We start from the raw sequence: 13,375 nt of genomic DNA, 5'->3' as shown, positions 1-13,375 counted from the left end.
TGGAATTAATGGCACTCCCTTGTTATTAATTGAGGGCGTTATATTTGATAGAACTAAAACAGAGTTACATTAAGTTTTGGCTGAATAATTTACAAGTAATTTACATTACTAACTTTAATAGACGTTTAACTTTTGTTATAGGCTCAATATTTAATTATAGATTTTAGACAAGTAAATATCTATTTTCCAAGTAGGTAGGTACTATAAGTCTTCCTAACTAGTAAAAAGCAACTTACAAAGTAATTCTATCGTTTATCGCATCAAATGGAGGTAACTACACTTTCCTTACATTTTATTAAACTTAGTATTTAGTAACTATGAAATATAGTTTTCCACAGAGCTCAGAGCGACATTATAACACGATTTCATTATAATAAAAGCGAGAATATAGCTTTTGAAATATCTTTTAATAAAGGGTTGTAATTATTAGAACAAGATAGAATCAAGATTGATTCAGACGCGACGTCTAATCAATGTGTCAATTCACGAAACATTTGAAGTGCTTTTGATTATAAGGGTAAATGAAACAAGTTGTTAAGTTTGTAGATCTATTTGGCAGAGGTAGGGTTGACGGCGGTGACACCAGTAGTCGCGGAGGCCGGGGTTGGCGGGGTCCATGGCGGCGCAGTGGGGTTCTGAGGGGTCGTCGCTGGAAAATAATATATTTCGTTAATTTTGTATCTGTGTGTTTTTATTATAATAATTATTGTATTTGTTAATGTAGAGATAGTTTATGATCTTATATTAATTTATTACGTATTCGTAGCGGTACCGTATGATTATGCAATCTATGATTTCCTAGATAAAACCATCTCAAGCTATCTCTGTAAGAAATTTCATCAAAATCGGTTCAGTGGTTGAGGCGTGAAGCAGAGACAGACAGACAGAGTTACTTTGGCATTTTTAAATACTATTAATGTTTAGGATATAAGTAATAATCATATACTAAATCAAGTATTGTCACAAAAATAATCAAATAATTCTCCAAATGTAATCAAAATTTACCTGTAACTCTGGCCATTTTCACCGGCCCATTTGTGAAATCCTGTTGTCGTTATATCTTCACCTGTTGAATTTACACCAATTAAATTATTTAATTCAATTACTTACATCATAGGTACAAGAACAAACTTTCATATGTATTGTACCTATTATGTATTATTTTTTCGCGAAGGTTGGGATCGCCTATAAACTTAGAGCATAATGCTCTAAGTCTTTAAATGAATTCTAGATCATTTTTGTTTCGGCTTTTGAAGTTTTTATTTGCTTATTCTTCTTATTTTAGGCTAAGTGCATTTGAAAGAGTATCTTTGATTGAAATCCGATTTAACAAACATTGAGATATACATATACGGATTACGGAGACGACACCGCCTACATCACTTATGTTCCGCTCAACATACGCCATGTGGCGGTATGTTGAGCGGTTTTTTTTAATGGTTTTAAAGTGAAACGCATCAAATATGCCTTCGTGTGTGTTACGATATTGTACAAATAATACAAATAATACGGAAAAGTGCAAAGGAATAACTTTCATCGGTAAGTACCTAACTAGATAATAATTTTTAAAATTTAGTTAGAGCAAAAAAATGGCGCACACTTAGATTAAGAATTGGTCGTTAATCTAAGGGCGCACAGATTTTGTTCGTGGTGTCTCCTCCATACGTAGTAATATTATCTCAATGTTAACAAAGCTCTTTTATCAGACCTTAACAAAGTCATAACTGCAAAAATATGAAAATGTTCATCAAATATTTATGGTAGAGTCTGTTAATGCAAGGTTAATTACTTAAGGCAATTAAATCGTTAATAAATATACAGCAAGCGAAGCGTGTAAAATAAACGAAATTACGATAAATCGCACATTATCCATGGACCATGATTAACTCATTTTCAATTATCGAGGGAGTTCGCAAATAATCTGTATAAAATATGGCAACTTGCGTTTTGGCGGGAAATGTGACAGGCGCGCGTTTATTATCTGTATGTGATTTATTATCATTATCTATTATTACAGTGTACAGATTATGTGCCAAATTAACATTGGTTCATGTAATACGGCGAAGCAAAAAAAGTAGGCTGCATGATTTTTTTAAATGATGATGACGATACTGAAATATTCTTAAACACTAGAGAACACAATTGAGAAATACCTATTATAAATTCAATTATTTAGTGCCTAATTATTATTTTTAATTATGTTTTATATATACCTACATATAAATTAGATACTATATTATATCTGCGACCATATTATTTTTTTATTGAAAAGCATCATGCATATTACCATTAGTTACCACAGATTAGACTCTAGTACGTAGTAACTATTAAATCTGTGTCTCCTACTAATCGTTAGGTAGAGTAGAAATAAACTTTTTGACCCAACAAAACAATCTTTCGTAGCCTACCTACCTATGTTTTTCCAATCCTATTAACACGATGAATAGTTTTAGTTAGTCTGTGATTTTAGTGTTATGATCCTATTAATAAAATAATAATGTTTACCGTATAAATTTTTCCAAATCTTGTAATCCTCGATGTTAGTGATACCGAGCCACACCACGAGTTTGTTATCTGTGTCACTTACACTGGGGTAGTGCATCGCTCGCACTAACTTCTGTAGGAATTTGAATTCTTCCTGTAAATAATAATGTATTGGTTTTATGAATTCATTTTTATTGGCCTATATTTATTGCAGTGTAAGGACATAGGTACCTAGCCGAGCTATGCGTGTAATGTTGACATTTTTTTTTAATTAATACCTACTAGCTTTTCCCCCGCAGCTTCGCCTTCATAGTCAAAGAAAAAACCCGCATAGGTCCCGTTCTCGTGGGATTTGCGTGATAAAAATGTGTTAATCCAAGTTACCCTCAATGTGTGTGCCTTTCATGAAAATCGGTTCAGCAGTTTTTGCGTGTAGTAGATACAAAAAAACTTTCGCATTTTTAATATTAGTAGGATTAAAATCTCTTATTTTAATAGGCTTTTAAGTTTTAATGATAAATAATATCCTTAATACTATACCCCCATAACACAATCCTCTATTAAAAGTTTTGGTTAAGTAAATAAAATAAATAAACATAACATTACAGTTGTTTGAAACAATAGTACCTACCTACCTAACTATGTAGTTACAAAACTAATCGAACTTTTATTACGGATACAAGGATACGATAAACAATCAAAAACATATTTTTGGTCCTATACATACAAACTATTATAGGTAAGTAATTCTTTTTAATACATATTTCTCTTTGAAATCGGCGCTGGCTCTATGGTAACCACAAAGTAGCCACCCATCAATAGTCTGAGCGTGATTACTCACGGATGCTTTATCCAGAAATTCGTTTATGAATTCTAAAAGCTACTAAGTATGCCAATAGCACAATACCTAGGTATATAAAAGAGTAATAAAATGTTTCTCTTCCTTTAAATCCTCTGCTAATTGCTAAATATGTTGTCCAAAAAATAAAGAAAAAACAATTACTTATGCTTTTCGACACACACGCATACTGTTTTATCTATGGTTATGATTTGTGGTCTCACTAGCTTTTCGCCTGCGGCTTCGCCCGTGTTTTCAAAGAAAAACCCGCATAGTTCCCGTTCCCATAGGATTTCCGGGATAAAACCTATGTGTTAATCCAAGTTACCCTCTATATGTGTGCTAAATTTCATTGTAATCGGTTCAGTAGTTTTTACGTGAAAGAGTAACAAACATCCATACTGTATCCATACAAACTTTCGCCTTTATTTTAGTAGGATTAGTAGGGTTCCGACTACTGTAAATGTGTCTACCTCAGATCTAGGAACAGCGAGGTGGCCCCCTTCATCCTTGCAGTGTTCGTTGGCATCTGGCCAGGCTCTCGAGTTATACACCAACCGGTATGCAGCACAAAGGGATTTGTTCACCACGTACCCTGGACAGGTGATTGGCGTTCTAATTAAACATTAATATACAGTACCTACATTGTACAAAGTACATACATATTTTTGAAAAAGATAAAATTCATGAATTCTGAATAATTAACGATTTAGAAAAACAGGCGAGCTTCAAATTTCAATCCACCTTTTAATCATTGTTTCTATTCCTCAAAATCATAAAAATATCTACACATTAGATTTGCAAATAAGATGCTGTATTTTGTGAATTAAAAACTGCATCAAATGTTATTACATTCAAACTAAAGCATTTCACAATTGTCAAGCATATTCAGAGAGATCTTAAAAAATAATTTTTCGTTTCCGTAATCGACTCTGAACTTTTCCATTTTTCACCATTTTGTATAAACGTTATTTACCTCTAGGCAGGGCGCATTGCACGTAGCTTATAAGAAGGAAGAATGCAGCTAATTGTGTCCTGAAATAAATTATTATTTAAACAAGAATATTTTTATTTATAACTAGCGGTCCGCCCCGGCTTCGCCCGTGGTACATATTTACGTTTTCTCTACATAAGAACCATCCTTCTTCAAGGAATATAATAAAAAAAGAATTATCGAAATCGGTTCAGCCGTTCTCGAGTTATGCGCTTACCAACACATTTTGCGATTCATTTTTATATATAAGAAGATACTGTAGGTTAGAAGTAACTTAGTAACTAGTGCAATACGAAATTAAATATTTTATAGATAAAAAAAATTTTCAAATCGACTCGTTTTAACTTTTACAATGGTTACAATATAAAAAAATACATTTAAATGTCTTACCTCATCTTAAAGTTGAATATGACCACAGTTTAATCACTGCACACTGAAACAATCAATATAATAACTTCAATTGAACAAAAGATTAATATAATGAAAGCAAATAGGAGCGATTATTCACGATCTATGAGTTACCATAGTAAATTACTTTGAAGGTTTTGCAATTGCATTTTATAACTACCTAACCTAGGTACATGTGAAAAAACAGAAATGAGAAATCAATACCAAAATGTTTTGTAGAGTCCGTAAACATAATTTATTTTATTTTATTCGTACATCGACCTGTTAAAATAGTAATAATTTTATCAGTAACTAGCTGTGCTCCGCGGTTTTATCCGCAGTACCCCGCTCCTGTTGGTGGCATGATGATAATATATATCCTATATAGCCTTCCTCGATAAAAGGGCTATCTAACACCGAAATAATTTTTCAAATCGGACCTAGTTCCTGAAATTAGCGCGTTCAAACAAAAAAACTCTTCAGCTTTATAATATTCTAGTATAGATAGAAGTGTTGTTTGTTTAAATTTATATCATTGTTATACCTTATAGTTGACAAAACACTTGTCGGATAAGGTTCAAAGTATTTGACCTTGTGCTGATTCTGTACTTTACGATGTAAATATATTTATCTCCTTGTAATTATCGCACATTGTATGATTAATGCTAATTTGTTTACAAATACAATAAGAAATTGATACTGAAATACTACATAATTTATAATTATTATTAGGTATAATTTATCACTACATAGTATGTATAAAACAAAGTCGCTTTCTCTGTTCCTATCTTCCTATTTATGCTTAAATCTTTAAAACTACGCAACGGATTTTGATGCGATTTTTAATAGATAGTGTGATTCAAGAGTAAGGTTGTAGTATATTATTATTATTAGGTTTTAAACAAAGCAGCCAAAGCCTCTTCAGCTACAGCTAAGTTACTACGTTTTTCTAATGACAACTAAATTATAATTTTTAAGCTTACAATTTTAGGGAAGAAGACTTATAATACTTACTCATTAACATTTATTTATTTAGAGTCTTTTATTAAAACCAATTGATGCAATCAGCATTGATTGTAAAAAATAAAAATAATATATTATGTATGTATATTTTTCAATATAAGTAATACTTATAGACTTTTTTTTATTGAAAACAACCAACAAATTAAAGTAACTAAGAATTTCATTAGTATTCCGTCCGTCTATCGAGGTTTCAGTCAGTTCGTCGACCGAGATTTTCTCAAAACTGGTTAACGTTTTTTCGGTAAATATTTTCCTCGAAAAATAAATAATCACCCAATTTATTTTCTAAACACGAAATCGAAACTTTTCGATTGAAATTAAAAAATAATAATCATGGAAATTACTTACAAAAGTTAAGTCGTGTTTATAAATATTGAACAGAATTAGCTACAAGTAAATCGAGAAACTATAAAGTTATAGAAACGATAGTCACAATATACCTAACTATTTAAGTTGAAAAGCTCTATTCAAAATCATCTCTAACAACGTAGTTGCTGTGCTTGCTCTATTATTACAACTATTGTCTTTACTATAATTATTCGAATTGTTTTTATATATTTTGTGTAATTTTATTGAATTGTAAGTATTTAGTTATCTGTGGTTCTTATTTAACTTTGTTTATGGCCATCCATTTGATGCAAAGAGATTTAATCGAGCTTGAAACTTAATATGAACAAAGCAAATTGTCATGTTTTTATCATGACAATTTATGTTTATCATCTCATATATTATGTTCTATGAAACTAGCTTGTCGCCCGCGGCATCGACTGCGTGGTGTAAATCTTAAAAAAATATATAGGTACGCAAACCTTCATCTCCAATCACTCTATCTATTAAAAAAAAAACCGCATCATATTATTAAAATAGCTAGAAATTATATAGCTCTATATATCTTATTTATATTTTTGAAAATATGATGCGGTCTCCCTGTGTCAATTTTTCGTAAATTTTGCGTAGATGGATACTCTGAATTAAGATTAGCCATCAGGGCTACTATAACTTTAATTTTACTGTAAAACAGCTTTCAATATATCACACTTGTACATTTGGCCGAGTCCCAATATTTTCCTCGTGTTGGCTAAGGGATGCTTTTTAACTAAAATGTAAGGGAAATATTATAACCTATTTCTATTAATTTAATAAGTATTTTTTTAATATTCCAGACATTTATCCATGTTTATTACTTGCTCTATTTTTATTATTTTTTGTAAGCAGTTTGAAAAAGTTGTAAGTTATTGCACACTTATTGGTGGCCTTAATGCACGGTTGTGTTAATAATTGAGTTATATTGAATGAATTCACTTGTATAAACAAAAACATAACTAATTAATATCCGTTACGAAAACAATATAGTTTTTACTTTTACAGATTTATTGAAAAACCTTTCAAATTTTAAAACAAACATTCAAATTATTTATTCAACAATATTCCGTAGATATACAAATGCAACAACTCATACAATTATTAAAACTTACATAAATTATTATAAGATATAATTCAAAGCTTCGAACTGAGCATTGGGAGTAATTAAGTAACTCACGAAGAGTCATTAATTGCACCATCTAATGAATTTCAATATTTCTTTCCTTTGTTTCCAATGGAGAAATTTTAGAATACATTGAAAACTACTATTGGTCGTTCATTGGCTTAATCATTATGTTTATGTTGATACATTTTTTATAATTGTATAAAAAAATGTGTGCGCTCTATATAGAGCCTTACTATATGATTAACAATATAAATAAAATAATATAGTCTCTATTTCTTGTTATAGAAGTATCTTTCTATTGATCTAATATTTTTTATATAAGTTAAATAAATCGTAAAAAACAAACCAAGAAATCAAATCGTTCCTAACCATAAAATAAGTTTTCAAATTAGTAAAAAACTAATACAAGTTATCGATTTATTTGTAGAAATAAATAATAATCAATTTACCTGTTTCGTTAGACACTAAATTAATAACTATAATAAATAATGTTCACACGCGTCGCGTCTCACTGTAGTCGCAAGTGTGATATTGGCTTCTTGTACCGGTTTATAACGGTCGCGGTAGATTAAACAAAATTAAGGCTGTATATGCACATGCGTTTAAACACCAGTTGGTAATAGTATAGTATTAAATTATCTGTGGTAATAGTAATGTATGAGTAATTAGGAATTTTCGAAGGTATATTTTTATTTTTTATTTATACACATCAGTGGGAAAGGACATAAAAATCCGCCTTATGTCATTAAATTATAATAACACTAACATCAGTATCACTCTCATAATATTTAAGATGAATCTAATGAATGTAAAAATACAAAAAACTGTTCAGACTACGAAAAGCATTACTCTCCGTCAAGTGCAGTTGGAAAAATACAACTTACATCTATAAATAATTATTTATTGTTTTATTATTGATGAGTGTTGTTGTGATAAACTTGAATTTAATGTGCACTTCAAATATGATTGATAAAAATAAATTGACAATAACGTTTCGTAACCAAGCAGCCTTATCTCTATTCATATGTTATATGACAAGAGATGTCTAGTATTTTGTATGTAAAAATGTGATGTATGCTTGTGATTATCACGAATAAGGGCAGTGCTTTAAATTATTTGGAATACGTTGCTTACCATCTAACGGGAAATAAACATCCTCGGGTTAAAAGGTAAAACCCGCATAGCCTTTTGGTTTTATACTAATCTTGATACGATTGAAATAAAACGCAAATTCGTATATAATATTTATTTCTATCCATAACTGTAATGAAAACCGTGCCCAGCGCCGTGGCCTCCAAATCTCCAGCCTATACCATATCCTCCTATGGGATTCCTGTATATATTATCCTCGTGAATGTGAAAAGTGTGATGTTCCTTCTGTAAAGGTATCACAGATAGTTGGTTCACAGTAATCAACTCATGTATTGGTACTAGGTTGTGGACGAAATAATGAGTCATATTTGATTGTTCATTCCAATGGCCATGGATAGGTATTACTTGCAGATTTGGCACTAAATAGTGATGGTGGTACGGGTAGTTTGGCGCTTTTTTCTGCCGCGTGATTGGTTTTATTTTGTTTATTAACTGTATGTGAGTGGCTGGCGCGGTCGTGATGTGGTATGTTTGTAAAATGATGAGCAGGGCCAGGATGAAGGACTGCATCTGGAAAAGAAATTAAAGTAAACTAAAAGTATGAAGCATATTGTACAATTGTACATTGTAGTATTGTATCATAAAATTGTTAAATTGTTGTAATGCACGATCTAATATTTGGAGTTCCTGATGAGCATGATGTGTTTGTAGGTGATATTTTTGATTAGTTTCATTATTTGGTAGTTTAATTACATTATATAAAGTTTTGTTGAATGTAGCATTGTATTAGAAACCTCTATTAATTTACACCTATATAATTCATCATCAAACAATGTTATGTGACTGATTTTAATCAATGCCAAACATTGTACCCTAACGAGGCTGAGAGGGATGTTGAGCGAAGTTTAATAATCTCGTGACAAACAAATTGTTCTCAAGTTGACGCAATAACACACGGAATCCATTGTGAAGCGTCACGTTTGCCGTTTGGAGCGGGTGCACGCGCGGGATGTAAATAACCCTTATTTTCCTCTTTACATAAGTGTTGACTGGAAATTTGTGTTTTTGGCGTATTTTTTTTAAATACACGCATAAAACGTGATCCTTTTTGTGATTTGAGGAATATTCTCATGTATGTTGGCGTATAGATGCAGATATGTATGGATGGCAAAATAAAGAATATCACACCAAAAGTGAACTTAGCTTTGTTTGAAGCAAGTGGCAAGTATAGCATTTTATTTTATTTGCAAATATATTGCCACGTATTTAGAAACACCTAAATCATACGGCATACTATTCCAAACCGTAATATTAATTCATTTACACTTCACACTTCACGTATAAGCTCTCAAACTTTATACAACACAAGTTAGTCTGTACACAACATACATGGTTTGTTCCGCTGGTTTGGTTGGAATTCTAGCTCGCCCAGATTGAATGGAGTTAAGACCCGTATAAGAACGTTAGTGGTTGGAATTCGTATTTCAATTCGGTTTTAGAGCATTTTTCCGGTACTTTACAATAGAGAGAGTTTGTTAGTTGATGTGTTTATTGAGGGATGTTTCACTTTTGTGATAATAATGCGCTTAAAAAATGGTCTTCGCGCTATGCGCTTAAAATATTAATAACATGTTTTATTTTTTTTTTAATTTTCCAAATTACGTTTTAAATTGTACCTACAGTGATTATGAATATAAAATAGATAGTTTACATAAAAGTATGCAGGTATTGAAATAACATTTTAACTAAAGTAAAACTATATCCAAAAAATTAAGGAAAAGTTGTTTCTACGAACCTTCGTACCATATTGTGGATAGATAACATTGCAACACATGCAGGTAAAAGTGCATTCAACCTCAATACTGATAATGATGTAAATCACAAACAGCCTTTGAATTCAATTGACAATTTTCCTGATTGTTACGTTAATTGGTGTTAATGAGGGTACAATGACTTATCAAACATTTTGAGAACGTTATTCGTTAATTTTATGCATTGGCAAGGTGATTTTTAATAGTTTTTATAATGCTAATGGCTAAATCATTATTATTTTATGTTTTAACAGATTTTCAATAAAAAAAGGAATTTCTATATACGTATTTAAGCAAGTAAAATTTAATTGAATTCTCGTGTTCCTATGTGTGATGTGCGTTTTACACTTAATTATTCTTGTTTCCACTGTGCAATTTAAAATATTTTGCTGAGGGAACCATACTTACAAAATAACAAGCTTAGCTCGTTATAATTTACCTATGTTATAAGTAACTGTTTAGAGTTTATTATACTTTGAGTTTTCTATTTATGTTTTGTTTCCAATGAAATAAAATATTTTAGCGTTTCAATGTTTATAATTGATTGACTGATGAATGAACATGTCAGTTTCCTCACGATGTTTTCCTTCAGTAAGTTAGTTTTAATTATTATTTCATAAAGATTAGTTGGTTACAAAATCTTATTGTCAACTAGTTTTCGTATGACATAAGACCTTTCTCATACATGCATAACTTGTCTGTCCGTATGCCAATGTCACCGAAAGCTTTGACCTTCTTACTAACATTGTTCATTGAAATGTTACATTTTTTAGGCCTAACCTCGCATTTTTTAGAGGACGCAATTTTGTTTTTTTGATATGTAGGGGGGGTCAGTGTGAAGCTAAAACCAAGTTTGTGGGGTCGCCACCCTTGTCCCACGGCCGCCATCTTGAAAATAGCGGTTGGAATGGTTTTTACGATATATCTCTTAAACTATTACTCTTAAATTAAAGCAATTCACTGAGAGTATTAAGATAATAAAATAAATAACGTTTTAATACGTATACATTATTTTGTCAAATATGCTATTTAAATTAAGTAAGGTTAGGAATTTTCAAAACAATAGAGTCATGAGTTTTTTTTAGTAGATGGTAGAATGTAATCATTACGAAGAAATTAACATTGTTTATTTCACTACATGAGTAAACTCACCAGTAGTTATAGTTTTACCAATTTTACAGAGAGATCTTGCAGAATTTTTAACATAAGTTCATTATTCTAACTCAACTTAATTAATATAAATAATAATAAACGATACTTACTTTATATTCACAAAAACTATAACGCTATAACATTGTCACACGAATACTAATATAGTGCCTTTGGCCAGAGGTATATATAAATTTCTCTGACTAAACTTTGAAGGTAAGTGGCTAGTATTGTACGTTCGGCCATTAATAGAGCGATACTAATAAAAAAGAGCGTGTGTCAGAAGTGAAACTTCTTTGGCAAGGGTCAAAGATATCAAAATCGTCGCCTTACTCCATGACGTGCCGGTATTGCCATGACGCGACCTTGAAATTTTACTCTCAACACGCCTAAAGAAGTATCACTTAAAATATTATAATAAACGTTACACATGGAGATTAACTCATTCATTGATTTTATATTTCATTAAAAGCAGGATAATATTATGTAAAACAGGAGAAGAATGTATGGAATTTTTACGTATGCTAATTAACAATTTATTTCTTTTGCTCTATTGTTATGACGTATCTTCTACGCAATTATATTATCTGTGACATTTTTTTATAACTCGCAGTTCAAAATAATATTTACTTACACAATTGTTTAGAATAAAAGAATACCATCACCTAAAAAGCTTATCAAATCACGCTGATTTCGTAGCTTTAGAGTTTAGACCGATGTGATGATTTATTTTGTTCCTAATATAAAACCGATAATAATCAATAAGACTTCCCAATAAATCCAAACGAAATGCAGGTGTCTCGTAATAAATTAATTTTGCTTGTTTTTGATACCGTTAACGACTGTAGGTGTGGAAGTTACTATGGAATTAATTCTTTTGGAAATATAACAGGTTTTAAATCTAGGTCGTAGCGAAGAAATAGTGTTAATTTTGGACGGTTATGATCGTCTGTTTACTTATTATCTGTCTCTAAAATCATCTCTACGAGTAGTCTAACTTTCTTACAAATGCAAATAAGACCGGCATCGAAAAAACTAACCTTTTTATCAACAGAAATACACTTTCTATAAGTCTACTAAATAACTTATCTAGCTAAATTAACCGCACTATCCAATTATCGATATTTCTATATTTACCAAAGTTACATTCCTCATAGTTACCTGTTTATTAACTAACCCTTTCCATCCCTATTCACCATAATATTTCCCCATATAATAAATACATTTTCCATTGAATCGAAATTATTACGCAAAAGATCATAATCACAAGGTCAAGGGTAGCTCTAAATTGTTCACGAATGACATTATGTAACGATCCATTGTTAGAGACGCGGGTTCTGTACAATTAGCATCAAAATTATATTTTCATCCACCTTATTACATGATGCGTTTGCATTTGATTACTCTCCTGTTGTGAAACTTGCTAGCTAGCTGGTTGCTGGCCAGTGGAAATTCGTAGATCAAAATAAGGTAAGGAATGGTTACTAATTACTATAGCTTTTTAGATACAAGGTAGCAAGTTAATCAGTTTATTTTCATATGAAAATAATTTTATATAAGCTAACAGAAGGTGATTTAAAAAAAAAAAGAAATGTCTTATGTTTCTATATGTTTCATTTTGATATTCATTTAGCCAAGTATACTTAAAATTTTATTATTTTACGATGATTTAACTGTGTTTCCTTGGCTACCCTTGACTACCCAACCTCTTACTTACTTTACTTACTTATCTGTATCTGTGAAAACTAAGAATTTTGCCTTACCACATCAGAGGACCGCTTTCTTGAAAGTATTGTATGAAAATATACATATAGGTTCATTAAAAATATATCTTCCATATTTTTCAAAGCAATAATAAGCTACGTGTTAATTTTACATTATTTGAATTAGCCCAAAGTTATTATTTATCGATTTATTTATATCTTTTCAGATACAGGGAAAGTGAATTTTCTAGTGTAAGCGATACACAAGTAAGCCGTAATAATAAGGGCTTCGAGGGACCTTTATTGTGTATTTTAACCCGGAACAAGAGCGGCGAAATTAATTCCCTTTTTAATATGGCTGTATCTAAAATTAATACATTTTCATCGAATATAATAAACGAGAGA

At 30.9% G+C, this 13,375-nt stretch overlaps 1 protein-coding gene across 1 annotated transcript; it reads right to left on the bottom strand.

Annotated features, from left to right (window-relative positions):
* Positions 1-531: 531 nt before the first annotated feature.
* Positions 532-7,757, bottom strand: LOC149907321 (hemolymph lipopolysaccharide-binding protein-like). Its single transcript, XM_090103780.1, has 7 exons — positions 7,665-7,757; positions 4,707-4,749; positions 4,299-4,357; positions 3,796-3,917; positions 2,506-2,638; positions 1,006-1,066; positions 532-649 (listed from the first exon to the last, which is right to left on the bottom strand). Exons 2-7 carry the CDS (start codon positions 4,709-4,711, stop codon positions 535-537), a joined length of 495 nt encoding a protein of 164 aa, XP_089959906.1. The 5' UTR covers positions 4,712-4,749; positions 7,665-7,757; the 3' UTR covers positions 532-534.
* Between the last annotated feature and the right edge of the window lie 5,618 nt (positions 7,758-13,375).

The sequence above is a fragment of the Colias eurytheme genome, chromosome 7 (assembly GCF_061535395.1).
Source record: "Colias eurytheme isolate Ceu_HAF_F1 chromosome 7, ilColEury1 Martin Lab GWU primary, whole genome shotgun sequence".
In the NCBI taxonomy this organism is placed as follows: domain Eukaryota; kingdom Metazoa; phylum Arthropoda; class Insecta; order Lepidoptera; family Pieridae; genus Colias; species Colias eurytheme.
This window is presented reverse-complemented; position numbering and strand designations above follow the sequence as displayed.